Genomic DNA, 23,382 nt, shown 5'->3' with positions numbered 1-23,382 from the left:
ATTCCAACCCCCCACAAAACTTATCAATTTCAGAACAGACGGCAATGAGACTGAAGCCAGAAGAGTTAGAAATGTACTCCCTGTTGGTTGCCTCCACACGCTCCAGTATTTGTTTTTTTTTAGTTTTAAGTCCTCCTGTGTGAGAGCCAACAGCTCTCCACTGTTTGACAATTTCCTTTTAAGTTTTCCTAGTCTGTAACTGGACAACCACGCACCAAGTCTTTCACAACGAGGTTCAACACCAAACATGTCACTTGTTTTCTGTAGATGTATCCTGCACATGCCAGTAGGCGGAGATTCGCCCAAATACCCGTTTTAATATGGACGGAGGTATTTTCAAAAACGCCTGTTGTGGATGCCTATTGTTTTTACGTGAAACCAGTGTTTTCAAAATTATCTGGTCTAGTGTGGACATAGCCTCAATTAAACAATTAAGTATTTTCATTGAAATCATTCTTTTCTTCACTGAAGTCCATGTTCTATAATTATTACATACAGTGCAAAAGCACACTGCAGGTCTATTTGTTTAGTACTGACAGGTGAAGAAAAACTTGTCTTTTATCTCAGTAAATCTGCACTGAATTCCAAGACTCCTTGATAATAAAAACACATCAAGTTCCAATCTACTCAAAGTTCTGTTTTATCAGTTTGAAATTGTCCATCTTAAATTTCTGTTGGCATTGGTAATCTGCCTAAGGCAAACCTGTTCAATTGTGCACATATAAGTTTTATATTATGTTAATATAAATTATATTATTATGGTCAACTGCCAGCAGGCTGGATGGAGAGCGAGGTGTCTCCCAGTGGAAGTCGGTTGTAGGGGATTCGCAGCCCCTTCCTTAGCCAGAGCTGTCGTGGTTTTTCGTGCCTCACAAATGCCCAGGAGACACAGAAGACTCTTCAAGAAGGGTTAAGCTTTAATTTGCAAATCAAAGCTGAGACAGTCGCTGATTGCCCACCGATCCTCGGACACGGCATTTTTTATAGCAAAATCCTGGTCCAGTTTCACACGTATGTCCCATTGACTTAATCATGTTCCAATCCACATCTCCCAGCTGTCTCTCACCAACACACCATCTTCTACATTCTTAAGATTTCATTCTCCTACTAAATTGGGTACATGCATAGCAAATAGCAAGTTCAAACTACATAATCTACATCAAGGCTGACTACATAGTTTTGGTTACACAGCAAACAAGTTCAAAGCAAAACATCTTTTTGCTACCTCTCATTAACATATATTAACACACCATTGTCTTCATCATTCCTAGCATTTCATCTTGGGTACATGCATAGCAAACTGACTACATAGTTTTGGTTACACAGCAAGTAATACAAGTTTTATACTCCATAATATTTTTATACTCCAATATATACCCCCTTTGAGAAAAGAAGACTAAGAGTCTGCGCACAAAAGCTCCAATAAACTCAAGCACTTATTCCCAAATCTCTGGTTAAACTATAATTTTCTGCGCCAAAACCTCAAAGTATTCTCTCCCTGTTACCCTGGGCCACTGAGCCAAAAACCTGTCCCTTTGTACCTGAGACAGGGAAAAAAAAACTCAGAAGCCCTTACAATCTACTCCCACACTGTCATTTTGCTCTTGTTCATCCTGCAGGTGTTGTAGGCTGTAACGATACATTTTCGGTGTTTCTTTCTCCACTAAGCTAGCTTCGGTAATTGCCATGAGCATTGGAAACTGTTTGGTTGCAGCATGCACTACAAGAGATTGGAGACAAGGAAGAAAACAGCACAGCTTAACAATACAATACTGACAGTTATTGCCATTTTAGTCAGCCATGCTCCCCATCCTCCGAGTCTACTTTCTAACCAATCAAAAAACTGATGTTCAAATCCTGCATTCTGTTTGACCTCCGTCCACAGATTCTTTAATTTATTCACTGCTTTAGTAAATGATCCTTCTGGGCTAGTATTGTTCGGTATGAAAGTGCAGCATTGTTCTCCAAACATTACACACACACCCCCTTTTTCCGCCAGAAGCCAATCCAGTACCTGTCTGTTTTGCCACGCCATCCTGCTAGTTGCATCCAGCTGTTGCCCTAAGGCCCCCAGAGCATCATCGGTGTAGTTGATGAATCGCTGCTGATTATAGTATATATAGTTTATCCATTCAACATTTTTGCATACCCCTATCACAGGTATGATAGCTTCCCAGCCTGCAGCAATCTCATTTCGTGCCTTGAATTCGTTAGGTATACCTCTCGGCTGCTCTATACTGTCAATCTGGATTGTCGGGTCCAGGTCATATTTTCTCTTCCTTGCGGCATTCTGGTATAGGTATACTCAGCACCTCTGTAAGTAACTGCAAACAAATACTGACACTGATCGGCTAGAGGAATGCTGAAGAAAGCCGAACACAAATCAATCACTGAAAAGTAACTTGCTGCTGGTGGAACATTAGTCAAAAGCGTGTGTGGGTTGGGGACTACCGCTGGCCAGTCCTCTACCACATCATTTACCGCTCGCAAGTCATGCACCAATCTCCATTTAGATTTATCTGCTTTTAAGACCGGCAGCAACGGGGTATTGCATGGACTGTTTGTTCTTTTAAGCACTCCTATTTCAAGCAACCCCTGCACTACCTCTTATATTGGACTGTCCTTGTTTCCTATTCTGTTCTGCCCATGAAGACCTCTATTCAGAGCGGTATCCACAGAACTTTCTCTTTGCACCTCGCCCGTTCAGACCCTTATCTCTTAAGGCGGTATCCACGAGGATTTTCTACTCTAAACACCTCGCCCGTTCAGACCCTTATCTCTTAAGGCGGTATCCACGAGGATTTTCTACTCTAAACACCTCACCCATTCAGACCCTTATCTCTTAAGGCTGTATCCACGAGGATTTACCAACACCACGTGGACTTTTTCTTAACTTAACTTATTAACTTATTTGTACTTACCTTCACTGCAGTGTTCTTGATCAATCCTCTGAGCCACCTCTGTTAACCCCCAATTCTGCCAGATTCTTTGGACAGGAGAGACCCTTCAGCAGTGGTTCCACACTTCTGAGCCTCCAAGACCTCCCCAAAGCCAACAGAATTCTTAGTCCAAATTGTCACAAAAGCGCTTACCTTTTGACTGATGATGTACTGGCAAGAAACAGAGGTTCATTTAGGAGGACCAAGAGAAAGGGAACTTGCGGGGGATCCTCTGGAGAGCCCACATGAGCTTGACACCAAATCCTACAAAACCATTCTGTCCGAGGTCATTCCTCTAGATCAGGGGTCGGCAACGTTTACCACTAAAAGAGCCAATATGGACCCATTTCCCACAGAAAAGAAAACACTGGGAGCCACAAAATGAAATAACACTGCATACAACGGGGTTTTTTTTGCCTTTATGCTATGTATAAACAAACTATAATGTGTTGCATTTTTGAAATTGATGAACTCCTGCAGAGAAAACGAAATTACATTTCTGCATGCAACAAAAACATTTTGAACTCCGAAAAAAAGACGTTGGGTTGAAGGTTACTACATAGGTAGCCTACCTTGGATCGAAGAATTAAAAGAAAGCGCACACTGGCGGGCGTCAGGCATTGGCAGTTGTGATGTATATTAATAGCGATAAAAAAACACGTTGTAGCGGTGTAGCGCTACACGCAGCGCTAAAATAAAGACTGCAGTCAAAGGTAACTTTATTCGAACTAAACAGCCTTGCTTTAAAGCCTCCCTCAACCCGTCCCCATGGGCGCGGATGCTCCAAAAGACACGTACTCACAAACCCCCGTAGACTATCTCCCTTAGTCGGAACGGTGGCTAATTGTTCGGATGTGCCAGGAAACGGTGTCTCCGCAAAGTACAAGATCACCATAATCTTCAAATTTCGAATTACATTTCAAAAGCTAACAAACCACGGGGAGCCGCATCACAGAGATCAAAGAGCCGCATGTGGCTCTGGAGCCGCAGGTTGCCGACCTCTGCTCTAGATGATGTGAATAGCGTTGAGGAGCTATTACAGATGATTGCTGGCTCTCAATCTGCTGATGGCTCTGTAAGCTCCAAAATGCCTCCATTGCTGACCAACCTCAGGGCCAGCCTGAGCGTGTTGAAGGCACAATAGGCTGCTGCAAATTGCAACTCCAGCATCAACATCCAGGAGCTGTGCAACCAAAAACCCATTGAGAAGTTGATCAAGCAGACACAGTTTTCAGATAAAGTCAGGCGATTCAGGTGTACCTGAGATCACTTGTGATGAAGTAGTGGTAATTTTGTGAAGTAGATTTAAAAAAAATACATGTAAAGAATACAAATAATCGCAGAATACTCAGGGCTGAGCTATAGTGGGGATAATTTTGATACCGGTGTCAATCAGGAAAGATCAATTTAACTTCACCTCCTACTCCTCCCACCACTTATAGTTCTATTGATTTCTTCGCTCTCGGCAGTGAACATAAGCCTTCTTTGCTTTTCCAGTGTAGTAGCTTCTATGCTTGCTGTTTTTGTCCACAAACCTTCATCAGTAATCCAAGCCTTTCGTTCAGCACTTGAGCCCACTGTAATAAAACTAGTATGTGACCTTTTCTGCTTGCGAGTAATCACTTGTGGCATGTTAGCTGCAGCGATCTAGTGCTGACCCCAAAAGTCCGATTGGTGTCAGTATCAGAGACGGTCACATAAGGCGTCGGCATGTCCTTAGGGGTGTTGCTGTTCCCATTCTTCTCTCTCAGTCCTGAAATGAAGGGAAGGGCAAAGGTTACCTTGAAATGGATAGAGGGAAATCTGATGGCTTTAAAGAATTTATAGTTTGCTGTGCAATGTGTGCGAGGTGGTGGAAAGTGGATCACAACCAATGAAACTTTGCAATGTCTCTTCTATCTGTGACCATGTACTCATCACTGCCCCGTTGCTTTGTGGAGAGGGAAGATCTGCTCCTCTCCTTCCTCTGCTGACAGCCTGTGGCCTGTTGTGTGTGTGTGTGTGTGTGTGTGTGTGTGTGTGTGTGTGTCTGTGTGTGTCTGTGTGTGTTGAGAAGGGGTTAATATTTGTGAGTAGATGAGAAAGTGGCACCATGGTTCCATTTAATATCAGAGAATGTATATAATATACAACCTGAAAACCTCACTCTCTGCAGACATCCTCAAAACAGAACCCCGAAGAATGAATGACAGAAAAAATGTAAGAGCCTTGCAAGCAGCATCAACCTCCCCCCCCCCATTTATTCTAGCAGAAAGCATTGGCATTGCCACCACCCACCAAAACCCACTCTTCGTCCCTACAGTTGACATCCCTCAGGCTCTTTCTCACTAACATGGGAGAGAGATCACCCCTTTCGCAGTCGCTGTTTCGATGTTACACAGTCTGTAGCACCACTTTCATTTTGAGTTTTTCCGACTTGTGAATTGGCAGCGAACTCTCATTCACCATCGAGTGAGAGTGATCACTCAAGTGCAGAGGACTCCAACAGCCATATTCACTGTCTCAATGATCTGGCTCCCCACGACGCTCCAGTTTTCATCACTGGCGAGAAATCGGGTCCACAGGGCCATGCTAGGCTGTACCCTGAATGCACCCATCTTCAGGCCGCTCCTGGAGATATCAAAACTCGGCCAAGTGGTGAGCTTCAAGAACGGAAACGCGCCACTGCGTAGAACTTCAGTTGGAATGCAGCTGTAGGTCGTGGACTCTGACAGGACCCCAGCCCCCTTGAAAAGGAAAAACGAAGCATTATATGAAGAAGAATTTAAACTGTCTTGCTGATGGGCTGGGAGAACTCATCCTCTGGCACCATCTTTAGATTTGCCTCCGTCTTTCCTGGGTTTAGAGAAACATGAGCTACACACGCACGCACGCACGCACGCACGCACGCACGCACGCACGCACGCACGCACGCACGCACGCACGCACGCACGCACACACACACACACACACACACACACACACACACACACACACACACACACACACACCCCTGGAGGAACTTGGCAGGTCAGGCAGCATCTGTGGAAGTGAACAGATAGTCGACATTTCGGGCTGTAGACATTGTTCTGATGGTGGGATAGTGACATTTTGGGAGTAATTAAAGAGGCTATGGTGCTGCAGCTGTACTCAAAGTTTGAAAGCTGCTTTCTGCTTCTGACGAGATGAAATATCGCTTCTATTTACTTGTCTTCCCCAGAAGAGAACAATGCCTCATCATTCTCTCCTGCATTGAACCCTCCAGGCATCAGCACCTTTCTGTCCAATCATTATCTCTCTCTTCTTCAATCTGTTGTGTTGTGTTGTCTTTCGGACTCCCCTATAAGAGGTGCTGCTGTTTTTAAATGGTGGGTTGGCCGCTCAATTCCAGACCTCTCGAAGGTATGGATGAAGAGTAACAGAGAATGCTGGAAATACTCAGCAAGGCAGAGTAAGTGTTTCAGCTTGATGACCTGTCATCTGAACTTGGATGCATTCCATGGATAGTAATGGCCCTTTGCACAATTCGTGCACGGATGGTGTGTGTTGCCCACAGTTCCAGTCATATGCTCTGACAGGTCCATATTTAGACTTTGAGCATCTTCCTTTGGGCATGATGGATATTTGGACACATGGATTTTACTTTGAAAGAAAACCCAAACAGATACAATTTTTTGAAGTTCATTTCAACTTGTTTCTAAATTCCTACAGAATGAAAGCCACTGATCAATACTTATTTTCGTGATTTATGGACAGGAGTGAAATGTTTGATTATAATTGTAGCTGTACATGGTTTACCATTGATGTTAGTTGACCTTTTCTACAGTGATCTATATATTAACTGCAATAAATACCAGTTACAGTGCCTATAAAAAATATTCACCCCTCCTCCCTCCTGGAAGTTTTCATGTTTTATTGCTTTACAATATTGAATCGTAGTGGATTAAATTTGGCTTTTTTAACACTAATCAACAGAAAAAGACACTTTCATGTCAAAGTGAAAACAGATGTCTCCAAAGTGATCTAAATTAATTACAAATATAAAAAACAAAGTAATTGATTGTGTAAGTATTCATCCCCTCTAATATGACACACCATATCATCACTGGTGCAGCCAGTTGGTTTTAGAAGTCACATAATTAGTTAAATGGAGATCACCATGTGCAGTCCAGCTGTTTCACTTGATTGTAGTAAAAATACATTGGTATCATCTGGAAGGTCCAATTGCTGGTGAGTCAGTATCCTGGCAACAACTACTCCATGAAAGACAAAAGAACATTTCAAGCAACTCTGCGAAAAGGTTATTGAAAAACACAAGTCAGAAGGTGGATACAAGAATACTTCCAAGTCAGTGAATATCCCTTGAAGTACAGTTAATTCAATCATCAAGAAATGGAAAAAATATTGCACAGCTGTAAATCTGCCTAGAACTGGCTGTCCTTAAATACTGAGTGACTGTGCAAGAAGGGGGACTAGTGAGGGAGGCCACCAAGAGACCTATGACAACTCTGGAGGAGTTACAAGCTTCAATGGCTGACATAGGAGAGACTACACATACAACTACTGTTGCCCGGGTGCTTCATCAGTCGCAGCTTTACGGGAGAGTGGCAAAGAGAAAGCCACTGTTGAAGAAAAGTGTCATGAGATCTTGGCTAGAGTTTGCGAGAACGTATGTGGGAGACTCCGAAGTCAGCTGGAAGAAGGTTCTATGGTCTGATGAAACCAAAATTGAGCATTTTGGCCATCGGAGTAAACGCTATGTTTTGTGTAAGCCAAACTCCACGCATCATCAAAAACACACCATCCCTACCGTGAAGCATGGTGGTGGCTGCTTCATGCTGTGGGGATACTTCACTGCACCAGGCCCTGGAAGGCTTGTGAAGGTAGAGAGCAAAATGAATGCAGCAAAATACAGGGAAATCTGGAGGAAAACTTGATGCAGTCTGCAAGAGAACTGAGACTTGGGAGATGATTTGTTTTCCAGCAAGACAATGGCCCCAAGCATAAAGCCAAAGCTACACAGGAATGGCTTAAAAACAACAAAGTTAATGTCCTGGAGTGGCCAACAGACTTCAGACCTCAATCTAATTGAGAATTTGTGGCTGGACTTGAAAAGAGCTGTTCATTCATGAGCCCCATGCAATCTGACAGAGCTTGAGCAGTTTTGTAAAGAAGAATGAGGAAAAAATTGCAGTGTCCAGCTGTGCAAAGCTAATAGAGACCTATCCACACAGACTCCAGGCTGTAAGTACTGCCAAAGATATATCTAAATACTGACTTGAAAAGGGAAGTAATTATGCAATCAATTATTTTTGTGTTTAATAAATTTAGACCAATTTGTTTTCACTTTGACATGAGAGAGTCTTTTCTGATGATCAGCATCAAAAATGCCGAATTATATCCACTGTAATTCAATGTTGTAAAACAATAAAACATGAAAATTTCCAAGAGGGTGAATACTCTTTATAGGCACTGTAAATGCATTAAAATGCATTAAAATGCAAATAATGTGCTTTGTTTTAAGATAACTAAAGAGGAGAGTAGATCTTCAGATGATCCCAAAATACAGTGGTTTTTCATTGTTGCACTAAGAGAATCCAGAATAATAGACATTTTTAGACTTTTATCAGATATTAATAATAATTTATATATAGTTATGTTTCAAAAGCAGAATAGGCCATCGATCATCCATTTTTTAAAAAGTTAGAAATGGTTAATATTGTCATTTCCTCATTGTTAAGAACATTTTCTTTGATCTCCCGGAAACACAGAGAAGAATGCAGGTGATTAAAAAATGAAATTGCTTACAGTAGGGAATGAGATGAATAACCATTGAAGTATGTAGTTGATTAAGATGGCTAAGTTTCCAACCTAGAATATGTGAAATAAGTATAAAGAGTGTTGCTTAACAAGGTTATCTGCGACTGCGTTTTGTGTTATTTGCAGTTTACAATTTCCGGTAATCCATGTATGAAATGTGTTCATTCTAAGTATTACTGCCATTCAGGAATGCAAGTTCAAAAGTTCTTTGTTTGATAAAGTGATGTTAAATGTTAGTTATATCAAACTGTAAGAAAGGGGTTTAGAATTGAAAGTTGTTATTTTTATTTCATCCTTTATAATTGTTTTCCTGTTTCTGAATCAAAAAACTTTGAGATTAAAGATCTCTCAAGAGACTGTAGGAAGTGTGTTGCATTCGATGCCATTAGTTGCAATGTAAGAGACCCAAAATAGTGTCTGTATGAGATCATATAATGATTGATACTGACAACCTTTATCCCTCATAATAAACATAGATTTTCTCTTGTTTTGTTTCTATAAAACAGAATGAGATGGTTGCTAAGTATGTCTACACATCTTGAAGGCAGACATTAGTCATTATTTTCAAGTTTGTCAATTAAGGTAACTGGATACAGGGTAAAAGAATGATTTTAGTAATTAGACATGGCAAATCAATACATTTATTGTAGGCTCTGAGTGGTTGCTAGGATCTGTTCAGAGTTATTAGTTCATCACAAATCCCATATAAAAACAGCTGTAGCAGTGTAAATGCTCGGAGCTGCCACAGGATTAGCTCTAATGGTCCAAATCAAACAAGTTGTAACCACTAATTTGCTTTACATTTAATCATGCTCTCATGAATTGAAAATACCCTCACATTGTGACATGAGGTAGAGGGCATTTTGGCCAAAACTAATTTCACGTGATATATCTGCAGCAAATAGAAAACACTTAAATCTTGCTAGTGTGGATGACGTAAAATTTTGGTCCTAAAATTACTGGCAAGAGGTCTGGCCTTGCCAATGTTACCAACACATTTGAACAAGAACTCTCAAATAAACTCCTCCTTGAATGTTTCATACAACAAGGGTTGTTGCCAGTTTGAAATGTTATTCAGTAATAAACTCCCAGAAGATGTTTCCGAATAATACTTAATGCACAGGATCTCAGTAGTGAGACCTACAAATATGCTTTACAAAATGTTTTCTTATGGAAAATTATCGAAATAAAGTGAATTACTTTGAACTGTTGCTCCTGCATATCGATTTCAGTGAAGTGTTTGTAGGCTTTGAAGGCCACAAGATCTTGGATGTTCACAAGACTTTAACGTACTTTGCACATAAAATTAATATTTTTAAACCATCATGGGAAGTTTTGTCATCTCTTTAGATTTTCCCCCTACTTCTAGTTCTTTTCTCTTGAATTTCCTGAGGGCACATTTTCTGAAAAGGAAATTTTTAAAAATTGCAAATTTTGGATATCTGAAACAAAATGATGACAAATTTCAGCAGGTCAGACAGCATCTGTGGATCCTGAACATAATCTGTTTCTCTGTATAGATGCTGCTTTAAATTATAGAGATTTTCCCAGTGGTTCCTGTTTTTGTTTCATGAAGTGATGTGAGTCTCATTGTAAAACAGTTCCCATTGCTGTTGTGTACACTAATGGGATCTTATACTATGCAATGAAACACATTAGCTCTGCTGTGTAAATGTGTGAACTTATGTTTGTGAATGTAAATGTTTACAATGAAAGGATAAAACCGGTTGGAAGTCAGTATGGGCAGAATAGACCAGGGCTAAGCAGAACAGGATAGGAAACTGGCAGTAAGTGGGCTGCAGTTTATGGAAAGTGAAGAATGCGACATTAGCTAGAAAAGGGATTAGAGTTGCCGATCTTGAAGGTACAAAGCTGAAGACAAGGGGATGATATGGAGAAGCATTTGTCAGTGTTTATGATGGGCTTGGATACAAGATCTAAAGCAACAGGTTAGTTGTGATAAGTCTGAATCTGCGGCAGAAGATGATGCTGTGTGAAAGTTCCTAGTAATGGTCTGTAAGAGGTTACCGGCTCACCTGAGTGTGGGTGTCCAAAGGGCAGCCTGACAGAACAAGTACAGTGGTGGTTTAAGGAAGGGGTACTGAAGGAAGTGTCAAACCTAGCAGCATATCAAAACTGCAAGTACATTTTTAACATCCTTTTAACATCTCCATTAGTCTGATTATACTGTATCTAACATCAGCAGTTAACGTATTACTGCATAAATACTGATCTGCACAGTTACTACATTACAGAGCTCTGCTGGGGCACCTAGTAACTCTAAGCCAGTGTTGTCAGATCTAAGATGTCAAGTTATCATTCTGAAACCTTAAAATTATTATATTGTTTGAAAACTGCATTATGCCTCGCAAATATGTAAGAATGTAGATATTGAAATCTGTTTGAAAGTCTAAACCATGACATGGCTGTATAATACACTAACTATATCATCACAACCCTGCTCCTCATTGCTTGATGCTTCTCTCTACCACAACTTCTTGAACTCCATTATTCAGGAAACACCATGACTATAATTACACTTTGCCTTTATTTTCCTATTCAGTTTGATGAAGATATCAACTTTGCTAACATTGTTATTAGTGGTAAGCAAATTGTGCTTGAGTCAGTTCTATTATATGGCTGACTCTAGGTCTAAATTACAGAAACTCCGATTGCTATTTTTATTTTTTCACCTTCCGCTTGAGGGCTGGACAACATGCGCAGTGTCAATGCATCAACGTTATCCAACATGATAGGTGCACAACTGGGCCCCATCCCTCCTCAGCTGCTTGATGCTGACCGGTGCAAAGATGCAGCTGGCAACCCTCTATGCAGTGTAAGAATACAAGGCGTATAAGCAGGAACAGACCATCAGCTTTACTGTTTGTTCAGACTATGGTTGTCTGTCACCTCAGCACTATTTTTAATGTTTTCACATATCAGTTAATTCTTTTAATACTCATGTACTTTTATTCTGTATTTTGAATGAGCTCAGCTCTCTAACTCTGAGCAAGATAATTATGAAGGTTCACCACCTTAGGAGTGGAAGAAATTTCTCTTCATCTCAGTTCTAAATGCAGTTTTGAAACAGTGAAATAAGATGCAACAGGACTGCCTTTCTCCTGTATTCAAACCAATTTTTAGCTGCTGACAGAAAGTTTGCCTTCCAAATGGCTTGCTATACTGGTACAACTTTGTTGCTTTGCATGTCAGGTCTATCAGATGATTTAACAAGTTAACAACTGCCATCAGGAAGAAAGAGCAGGACCCTCAGGACTCACGCCACCAGCTTCAGGATCAGTAACCTTCAACCATCAGGCCCTTAAACCAAAAGGGATAACTTCTCGTTGCTACCATCAGGGCGGAGGTACAGGAGCCTGAAGGCACACACTCAGCGATTCAGAATCAGAAACTGGTTTAATTTCATTGGGATATGTTGTGAAGTTTGCTAATTTAGCAGCAGCAGCAATATGTAATAATGGAGAAAGAAAAACAAGTAAATCAATTGCAAACACGAGGAAATCTGCAGATGGTGGAAAATCAAACAACACACACAAAATGCTGGTGGAACACAGCAGGCCAGGCAGCATCTATAGGGAGAAGCACTGTCGACATTTTGGGCCAAGTCCTGACGAAGGGTCTCGGCCCGAAACATTGACAGCGCTTCTCCCTATAGATGCTGCCTGGCCTGCTGTGTTCTACCAGCATTTTGTGTGTGTTGTTGCTTAAATCAATTGCAGTAAATATCTATGTATATTAAATAATTTAATTTAAAATAGTGCAAAACAGAAATTATATATATATATATATATATTTTAAAAAGTGATGTAGTATTCATAGGTGTAGTGTCCATTGAGGAAGCGGATGGCAGAGGGGAAGAAGCTGTTTCTGAATCGCTGAGTGTGTGCCTTCAGGCTTCTGTACCTCCTTCCTGACAGTAACAATGAAAAGAGGGCATAGCTTCAGGAACAGCTTCTTCCTCTCTGCCTTGAGATTTCTGAATGGACATTAAACACTACCTCATTACTTTGTCATTTTTTCCCTCTTTTTTGTATCTCTTATTTAATTCAACTTGTTAAGATATACATGTATATTCTTACTGGAATTTACAGATTTTATTATTATTGCAAAATGCTGCTGCTGCATAACAACAAATTTTATGACATAAGCCAATGATATTAAACCTGATTCCAATTCTGAACTTCACTCAATCTCAGTTGCCCCATCACCGAAATGTTATCACAACCTATGGACTCACTTTCAAGTACTCCTCATTTCATATCCTCAATATTTATTACTAATTTATTTATTATTATTGTTTCTTTCTTTTTGTATTTGCACAGTTTGTTGTCTTCTGCACACTGGTTGTCCACCCAGTTGGTGTGGTCTTTCACTAATTCTATTATAGTTACTGGATTCATTGAGTATGCCTGCAAGAAAATGAATCTCAGTGTTGTATATGGTGACGCATATATTACTTTGATAATACTTTTACTTTGATCTTTGAAATTTAATGAAATTTAACCAACTTTTGGTTAAATTTTGCTTTTCAGCTTTGTGCATCAAAAAGCACCTTATGACTTGCTCTGCCATATTACATCTTTTTTACATGCTGCTTTGCCCTCATAATCTCACTCTCTGCTTCCTGCTCATTAAGTGGTTTTTTAAACCATATTCAGTATATTAACCCCAATTCCGTTAGCTCTAGCTTTGCTGATCCATTTCCTGTGCGAGATTTTTAAAAATACCTTCTGAAAATTCAGAGACATCATGCTCACTTCATTCCTATTATCTGTTGTACTAGCCCATCCTTCTCAAGCAGTGGTGCTGAGGAGAGTGGTAAATCATCCGGGTGGCTGTCAATCAAGTAACAAACTGAGAACTAGGTAACGACTAAATGAATTGAGTGAGATTGGGCACAGATTACATTGCATGCTTTGAATGCTTTTTGCATTGTTGATCATACATCATATAGATGTTAATGTTGCCTTGTGCAACAATTGACATTAGGTTGTGATGGAAGTCTGTGAGCATGTGCCCTCCGAGAAAGGAAGTGGAAAGATTAATGGCCCTGAGTGAATGAAATGCTTGTAAGTAGATAGTTACTATATATCCCTGTGACTAGAGAAACTGCATTCCATTATAAATGTTTATACTGACTTTTATCCTAATTGCCTGCAAGATTCAGTAAGTAGTTTATAAAAAACAGCAACTCAACTTTTTGGATTTGAACCACGGATTGGAACCACGTGGGTGGCCTCCAGGCTTGCGACAGCTTCCTGGAGGAAGTGGCAATTTCATAAATCTATGTAAAGTGGATTCAGCTATGTCAGTAACTCTTCAGTGTGATGCTCACAAGGGTCAGGGTGAGGGAACTGTTGAGGCTTTCTTGGTAATCATCAGCCTGGCTTTAGTCTGAATATGGTAGAGATCTTCCTGTTAGGTCCAAAGCTTTCCTTTCAGGTTGGTCACTTGTGGACCCCCACAGTAAAGTTACAACATCTCCTTTCTTGTGCTCCTCCCAGCAATATTTGGCTGAAAGCCAATCTTATCCATTAGATCTTCTTCTGTGAACTGTGATCTAGTCTCTATCCTTCACTCTTGCTCCAACCAGAAGGCAAAACAATGGCAGAATCATGTTCCAGGTGTGGTGTTGTCTCCAAAGTAGGCCTATGTAGCTGTAACAATGTACTATAGACGGCTTATCTACTGATATCTACAATAAGCCTACAGACTCTCACAGCTACCTGGACTATTCCTCTTCCCACCCTGTCTCTTGCAAAAATGCTATCCCCTTCTCACAATTCCTCTGTCTCTGCCGCATATGCTCTTGGGATGAGGCTTTTCATTCCAGGACGAAGGAGATGTCTTCCTTTTTTAAACAAAGGGGCTTCCCTTCTTCCACCATCAACTCTGCTCTCAAACGTATCTCTCCCATTTCCCACACATCTGCCCTCACCCCATCCGCCCGCCACCCCACTCAGGATAGGGTTCCCCTTGTCCTCACCTACCACCCCACCAGCCTCCAGGTCCAACGTATAATTCTCCGTAACTTCCGTCACCTCCAACGGGATCCCACTACCAAGCACATCTTTCCCTCCCCACCTATTTCTGCTTTCTGCAGGGATCGCTCCCTACGCGACTCCCTTGTCCACTCGCTACCCCCCCCCCCATTTCTTCACACCAATCTCCCTCCTGGCACTTATCCTTGTAAGCGGAACAAGTGCTACACCTGCCCTTACACGTCCTCCCTCACCACCATTCAGGGCCCCAGACAGTCCTTCCAGGTGCGGCGACACTTCACCTGTGAGTTGGCTGGTGTGGTATACTGCGTCTGATGCTCTCGGTGTGGCCTTTTATATAATGGTGAGACCCGACGCAGACTGGGAGACCGTTTCGCTGAACACCTACGCTCGGTTCGCCAGAGAAAGCAGGATCTCCCAGTGGTCACACATTTTAATTCCACATCCCATTCCCATTCTGATATGTCTATCCATGGCCTCCTCTACTGTCAAGATGAAGCCACACACAGGTTGGAGGAACAACATCTTATATACCGGCTGGGTAGCCTCCAACCTGATGGCATGAACATTGACTTCTCTAACTTCCGTTAATGCCCCCCCTCCCCTTCTTACACCATCCCTGACATAGTTGTTTTTTTTCTCTCTCTCCGCCCATCACTCTGCCTGTTCTCCATCTCCCTCTGGTGCTCCCGGCCTTCCTTTCTCCCGAGGCCTCCCGTCCCATGATCCTTTCCCTTCTCCAGCTCTGTATCCCTTTTGCCAATCACCTTTCCAGCTCTTAGCTTCATCCCACCCCCTCCGGTCTTCTATCATTTCGCATTCCCCCCTCCCCCCACTACTTTCAAATCTCTTAGTATCTTTCCTTTCAGTTAGTCCTGACGAAGGGTCTCGGCCCGGTATGTTGACAGTGCTTCTCCCTATAGATGCTGCCTGGCCTGCTGTGTTCCACCAGCATTTTGTGTGTGTCCTATGTAGCTGGTAATGGTTCTGAATAATTACCTTAAAAACAACCTTTCTCTGGCTTGGGGTGACCTTCCTTGAGTGCATTGCACATACTGGATCGGTCCTGGTTTGTTTGCCTAAGCTTGAGGCAGGGATTAGTGTAAGTACTACTTATAAAATAATTCTTTGTTTATGATTGTATTTGTTTGTTTAGGCCACACTGGTCGTCTGCTCAAGGCACTGCTGGGGACCAGCATTCTTTTCCTATGTGCACATGGAGGTTTTCAGATCACCCTATATGTCTTGAAAGATGAGAATCTGTTGGGCTACAACTGTGAGTACAACTAAATATACATTTCTATTCTCCTCTGTTAAATGTGTTATGATTCGGGCAATATTATAGCAATGCTTCCATTTTTTTCTTTTAAGGTGATAAAACATCTGTTTTGGAAAATTAGAATTAATTTCCCTTTTCTATAAGAGCAGGAAGTGGGCATGAATGGGGAAGCAGATGGAATCACAAGGGAAGCCTCCTTGTGATTAGCTGAGGGAGATGGGGAGAGCTTGATCTGCTTGGAAGGAGACGCCTTCGTTCATTCAGTTACAGTCCGTGTCATACCCACAGTCAGAATCGGAGAAGGGCTTACTGACTTTACCAAAGGCCAGAAAACAACTTCCCATTGCTTAAACATTTTAGTTTTTGAGACTTCATGATTTATTTATTTACTTGTGTTATGTTGATTATTCTTAATAATCAATGGTACTTTTACCATTTAAAGCCAAAACTAGTATCAGAATCTCTAACTTTTAGATTATTATAATCCTTTATCTTGTTTAAGCAGCTCTAGATATTTATCTTTAAAACATTCATCTCAATAAGCCTGTCTGTTAATTAGTTTCAGCTGTTTAATGCAGGAGAGTACAAAGTTTCTGTTGCTAACTGATCTTTACATCAGTGACACTGTTACAATTGGAACACGGTGACGCTGTTGCATTGGGCCCACGGTGATGCTGTTGCAGTCGGTCCATGGTGACGCTGTTGCATTGGGTCTCTCTTGCATACTAGAGAGAAAGAGAACTCTCCTAAGGCACTCACAGGGGCCCGTACTGGAGGTCTGTCTCCAAAGCCCAGAGATCCCGAGTTTTTTTGTCATTTTTGTCACATATGCAGGAAACACTTTTTTAGCTACCCCCAATAATCACATGCCCGACAACAGTGGTATTTTGAAGCACAGTCCACTTGTTCACCTTAAAAAGCAAAAATTCAGACCTCCTGGACAACGTGTGCCATGAGATGGTTTCTCATTTTCCAACCTTCAGTGCCGCATATTTGTAGACAGAGTATAATTTTAGATTACCACATCCTGCAGGTGCAAAAGCCATTGGTGCGTACATGGCTTGCCATCTAATTTTTACATGTCAGCAGAATGAACTAGCCCCTTTACCATCTCATTCCCTCCTTTAATCATTTCATGATAACACAATTAAATTGGGGCTGAAAACGGTGCTGCTAATTTGGTGGTGAAAGCCTGGCAGCAAGTGTTTAAACAGGCCAACAGTACACAACACACAATGATAATCACGGCAAGAATGACTAACCCATACAGGAGATAAGAGCCCCATGATCCCCCTAGCAACCGGCTGAGTCACCCTTCTCCTCCTCCTGCTGACCCTTGCCTAAAACTACCCAGCTGCTTCTGACTTTCTAGAATTGTGTGAGAGACTTTATAGGGCTCGTCCCTGACATGAGTGATGCACTTATCCCCAACTATGGCACACAATTCTCCTGCTGGGCTAACTGGTAGTCCGCAGCATACGGTCTGCAGATTGTAAAGCCGAAGTTCAGCCATTTCTTGGTTGATTGCCTCCAGGCCCTCCATTGTGCTGTTCCCCAATTCCATCAGCCCACAGATGAGGTAGTTTCAATTCCTGGCAGCTATGGACCCTGCAGATCTCCCGAGGAAGAAGGTGCTGAGCCTACCACTGATCCCAGAGTGGTCGGGTCCTTATAATCTGCACAAAATTCTTTACTGATGGATCGAGCCACCAGTCATCGAACGTGAGCTTCCTGCGGGCAAGGAATGGTGAGAGGGTTGATCGTTCCAACTGCAAATAGTGGAGGCAGAACGTTGGCAGCTGTCGTGTAGGTTCCATTAAAGAGGAACACGTATCTGCTCTTTGTCCGATAGCATGTAGAACTGTCAGAAAATATATTCTGATACCAGGTATTTTCAGAGCGCTATATTGGGGTGAAAGCTGGTGACATTGTCCCTGTACAAACATAGGTCCGATTACAATGACCACATACGTGCTGACTCCCTTTGAGTGGGGAAACACCTTTCTCGAGTACAGGTACATGAAAACTTCCCTCTTTTTATTCGGCAATCAGACTGTTCAGACTTTCCACACACGGTCCCATAGTCGCTCCTGTAAACCTTCCCTTATCATCTTTACGCTCTCTGCCTGACCTATCCTCTTCCACTAAATCCTCCCAATTCCTTTCAGATGGGTTAGCCACAAATAGTGCCTCCACAGATTGAGCTAAGGGGTAGCATATAATCGCATATGCATTTCGCGAAAGAGAGTACTTTCCAAAGTATATGTGAGTACAAACATAATGAGTCCAAGTCCAATAACAATCACTTTTCGTCCGGTGACCATCGCTTACAATCGCTCAAGTGAATCCAACGGTTGTGACCTTGTACTTTTACTGCTGTCGGTGTTTGGAGAAGGATCTGAAAAGGTCCCTTCCACTGGGTTCAAAGTTTGGGCACTCCCTATCCCTTATCTGTACCGAATCTCCAATTTTCAAATCTGGCCTCTCAGCCTCTGGTTTTTCCTGCACCTGAGAATGAAGAAACTTTAGAGAGGATGTTACCTACCTGAAATACATTTGCAATTCCTCCCCCATAATTTTAAGGGGTATTAGTATCCCATGGGGTCCTTCCGGGACATCCATAAATAATTTCAGCTGCTGATACTCCAGTAATGGAATGGGGAGTAATCCTGATATGATACAAAGCTAACGGAAGAACCTTTTGTCAGTTCAGTCCGGTTTCGGACATTAACTTAGCCAGCTTATTTTTCAGGGTGCCGTTAGCCCATTCCACTACTCCTTCGGGTGATAGGCACAGTGGAGTTGCTGTTCAATGTGCAGCACCTCGCGTAGCTCTTTATTTATTTTTCCCACAAAATGAGGACCATTGTCCGAACTTATCTGTCTGGGTGGCTCGAATCTCTGTAAGTAACAACCTTACTACCGTGGAAGCTTTATTATCGGTGGTCAGAAAGGCTTCAATCCATCTACTAAACACACCTACAATCGCTAAACAATAATACTTATAACAGTGTACATGCCGTAGTTCGATAAAATCAAGCTGAATACATTCAAAAGGACCACTTGGCAAGGGGGTTTTCCTGGGGCACATTTTACTCCTTTTCCAGAGTTTGCTTGTTGGCATATCAGACATGATCGTATTTTTTCTTGTGTCGCCTCTTCCAATCTAGGGTGCCAACAGGTGCGTAATAAAATATTACTCATTCCCTCCTTGCCAAGGTGCGTATCAGTATGCAGGCAATCAATAAGCATTGGTAACAAAGCATCAGGTATACAAACTTGGCCAACTGGAGCGAGCCAGAGGTCCTCAAACGCAGAGTGCAAACACCCATGCGTCTTCCAGATTAGTTTTCTGAATCGGGCGTCCCCCTGATGTTGTTGTACAGTGTCCATGTCTGGAATACCCTTCGTCGTTGTGATCGGCCTGCAGGCCAAGGCCAATTTCTCTACCATGGAGACTATATAAATGGCAGTTAGCACCACTAATTTGGCTGCCCGATTGTTACCTTGGGTGACTGTAGAGGAGTCGGAGGGATGTGCTGAGCACTTTATAACAGCCAATTGTTTTGGGAGGAGGATAGCACTGAGGAGGTTGTGTACGTATGAGGCATTCTGGATAGGGGCCCCTGTGGAAGTGAGGAATCCCCGATCGGCCCACAGTTGGCTGAAGTCATGAGCCACTCCAAAAGCGTAATGGGAGTAGGTGAAAATATTGGCCACTTTATCCTTGGCCGATATACAGGCTCTCGTCAAGGCAAATAGTTCCGCTTTTTGTGCTGAGACAGGAGGTTGTAAGGATGCTGACTCAGCCACAACTGAGTCATTCACAATGGCACAGCCGCTACGAGGTCGGGGATTTGGACCATGGGGCGGCCCATATGATGGTACTCTGGGTCCATTAGAGTGGACAGTGTACCCATGACCTGATTGATCCACCCATCCTGGGACGCAATACTGGGGTTCCATCTGGTATCCCGTGTTGTCAGGTCTCCGGCGGGGAGGTTGAAATGGTCACTGGACCATCTCAGTTGCAGTCAGTCCACGGTGACGCTGTTGCATTGGGTTGACGGTGACGCTGTTGCATTGGGTCCACGGTGACGCTGTTGGATTGGGTCCACGGTGACGCTGTTGGATTGGGTCGACGGTGACACTGTTGCATTGGGTCTACGGTGACGCTGTTGGATTGGGTCGACGGTGACGCTGTTGGATTGGGTCGACGGTGACACGGTTGCATTGGGTCTACGGTGACGCTGTTGCATTGGGTCTACGGTGACACGGTTGCATTGGGTCGACGGTGACGCTGTTGGATTGGGTCGACGGTGACACGGTTGCATTGGGTCCACGGTGACGCTGTTGCATTGGGTCTACGGTGACACGGTTGCATTGGGTCTACGGTGACGCTGTTGCATTGGGTCTACGGTGACACGGTTGCATTGGGTCTACGGTGACGCTGTTGGATTGGGTAGATGGTGACACGGTTGCATTGGGTCGATGGTGACGCCGTTGCATTGGTTCCACGGTGACGCCGTTGCGTTGGGTTGAAGGTAACATGGTTGTATTGGGTCTACGGTGACGCTGTTGGATTGGGTAGACGGTGACACGGTTGCATTGGGTTGACGGTGGCGCCGTTGCATTGGTTCCACGGTGACGCCGTTGCGTTGGGTTGAAGGTGACATGGTTGCATTGGGTTGACGGTGGCGCCGTTGCATTGGGTCGACGGTGACGCGGTTCCATTGTGTTCACAGTGATGCTGTTCCAGTCAGACCACATCAGAGAGAGGAATAATAAAATGTATTACTGCTTGTTTGGTCTTGAAGATCCTTGCTATGTGCAAACTTGTATGTCAATTGGTATGTCTTCTGTGGACAAATATCTTGCTAAACTATCATGCAACACCTCCTAAAAGATTGTTTTAAAAAGCTGGAAGGAGCCTATCAGCCTTTAAACAAAATTTCAGCAATGAATTATTACTTAGAGAAGTGGATACATTGGCAAGAATACTAATAAGTTACTGATTATGTTAAATTTTTAAGTGACTTTACATTAGTAATGACTTTCAAATGCTATTTCCTATTTTTCTTCTAACATGTCCATGTAACAGTTCTACACAAGGATGCACTGTGAAACATTAAATTAACCTGATTTGCTTTATAATGTCTTTCTAACATAATACATCAGTGATATCATTTGATTTCTGTTACGTTGAATTTACTGAGCTCCTGCCCTACCAGGTCCATGTATGAGCACACACTCAGCTGATGTCCCTGTGTGTTGGCTGGGCAGAGTTGAAGCTCGTACACCTTAGGATCAGGGTGTCACATGCTCAGCCTCACTTCAGAGCCTGAGCTAGGCTGAAACTGCAGTGTGTAGCACAGTCTGAGTTGTTTGTCAGAGGAAACATTTGATCAACACTCTCTGCTGGAAGGATGCATTCCCACAGCAGTTCGTGAAGAAGTCTTACTTTGCAATTAATATAAAAGTTTTTCACGTTGTTGCCATTGAGATCTTTCTGCCAGACATAAGACAATAAGACATAGGAACAAATTAGGCCACTCGGCCCATCAAGTCTGCTCTGCATTCAAATGTCAGATCAGGTATGAGGATTTCTTTTGAGGACACAGCCTCTCAGTAGAACAGCTGATAAATAGAACATCTGGTACATTCTATGCACCTCCTGTAACTGTTTCCTTTGGACTTTCCTCTTCTGATTTGGTCTGCACAATCCCTGGGAGGTCACTGTGTGGTAACCTGCTGCATAACATCAACAGGAAGTGTGCAGGGCTTAATAACTCAGCACCATCAGCTCAGACTTCTCATACAACCTCGCCTCCCAAAAACAATATTCTTTAGCTGTAAAAGCACATTATGCTGAGGACACAGAAAATTTTGCACTAAGTTTTCACATTACAATTCAGTGGTTCAAATTAGTTCCTTTAATTTATAAATCAAAATATTTGCTTCTGCACTTTAAAAAAAATTCATGATTTGGATGTTAATAGCAAGGTGCAGCCTTTATTGCTTGACCTTGATAAAAGGTTATTTTAAGAGACTCCTGGATAGGTGCTTGGAGCTTAGAGAAATAGAGGGCTATGGGAAACCTGAGGTAATTTCTAAAGCAAGTACATGTTTGGCACAGCACTGTGGGCCGAAGGGCTTGTATTGTGTTGTATGTTTTCTGTGTTTCATGAGGAGTGATGGGTGACGTCCTGAAATTCTTGCTGTCCATGTGATACTGAGGATCCCACTGCATTGTCAAGTAGTGTTCAGAGTAAATTTATTATCAAACTACGTGTATGCCACCATATACAACCCTCAGATACATTTTTTGTGGGCATAGTCAATAAATCTATAGAATAATAACCATCAATGAACAATGGCCTAACCAAGATGCTCAACCAGAGTGCAGAAGTCAACAAACTGTGCAAATAGAAAAGGAAGACATTAACAATTAATAACTAAGCAATAAATACTGAAAACATGAGGTGAAGAGTCCTTGGGAACATTTCAGTGATGGGGCAAGTGAAGTTATCCCCTTTGGTTCAGGAGCCTGATGGCTGAGGGGTAAATGACTGTTCCTGAACCTGGTGGTGTGAATTCTGAAGCTTCTGGATCTCCTTCCTGATGGCAGCAGTGAGAAGAGAGTCCTGGGAGGTGGGGTCCCCGATGATGGATGCTGCTTTCCTGCAATGCCGTTTCATGTAGATGAGCCCAACGATTGGGAGGGCTTGACCTGTGATGGACTGGGCCATTTCCACTGCCTTTTGTAGGATTTTCCATTCACGAGCATTGGTTTTTCCATACCAGGCTGTGATGCAACCAGTCAATATATTCTCTACTACACATCTATAGAAGTTTGTCAAAGTTTTAGATGTCATGCCAAATCTCTGCAAACTCCTCAGAAAGTAGAGATGCTGCTGTGCTTTCTTTGTAATTGTACTTGCATGATGGGCCCAAGACAGGTCCTCTGAAATAATAATAGCAAGGGATTTAACATTGCTAAACCTCTCCACCTCTAATCCTTCGATGACAGGCTCATGGACCTCTGATTTCTTCCCCCTAAAGTCAATAATCAGCTGCTTGATCTTACAGACACGGAGTAAGAGTTTGTTGTGACAACACTCGGCCAGATTTTCAAACACCCCCCGTATGCTGATCCATCACCATCAGTGGGAATCGTCAGCCAACTTGAATTTGGCATTGAAGCTGTGCTTAGCCACACAGTTATACGTGGCTAACATCATGTTGTTCCATGATCGAACAACAGCAGTACCCATCCAGGTTTAGGAAAGTACATGACTGAGTTAGCAAACCTCAGCTGGACATCGTTCAGCACATTTCTTCA

At 42.6% G+C, this 23,382-nt stretch overlaps 1 protein-coding gene across 5 annotated transcripts in view; it reads left to right on the top strand.

Annotated features, from left to right (window-relative positions):
* Positions 1 to 23,382, top strand: part of piezo1 (piezo-type mechanosensitive ion channel component 1) — a 273,692-nt gene that overhangs the window by 94,510 nt on the left and 155,800 nt on the right. For all 5 annotated transcript variants that reach the window (XM_059993071.1, XM_059993069.1, XM_059993072.1 and 2 more), the window contains exon 3: positions 15,918 to 16,037. In XM_059993071.1, the coding sequence (XP_059849054.1) occupies positions 15,918 to 16,037 (120 nt within the window). The remainder of the gene's footprint in view (positions 1 to 15,917; positions 16,038 to 23,382) is intronic.

This window comes from Hypanus sabinus, chromosome 17 (genome assembly GCF_030144855.1).
Source record: "Hypanus sabinus isolate sHypSab1 chromosome 17, sHypSab1.hap1, whole genome shotgun sequence".
NCBI classification, from domain to species: Eukaryota; Metazoa; Chordata; class Chondrichthyes; order Myliobatiformes; family Dasyatidae; genus Hypanus; species Hypanus sabinus.
Note: the sequence above shows the minus strand (reverse complement) of the source record. Positions and strands in the feature narration are given on the sequence as shown.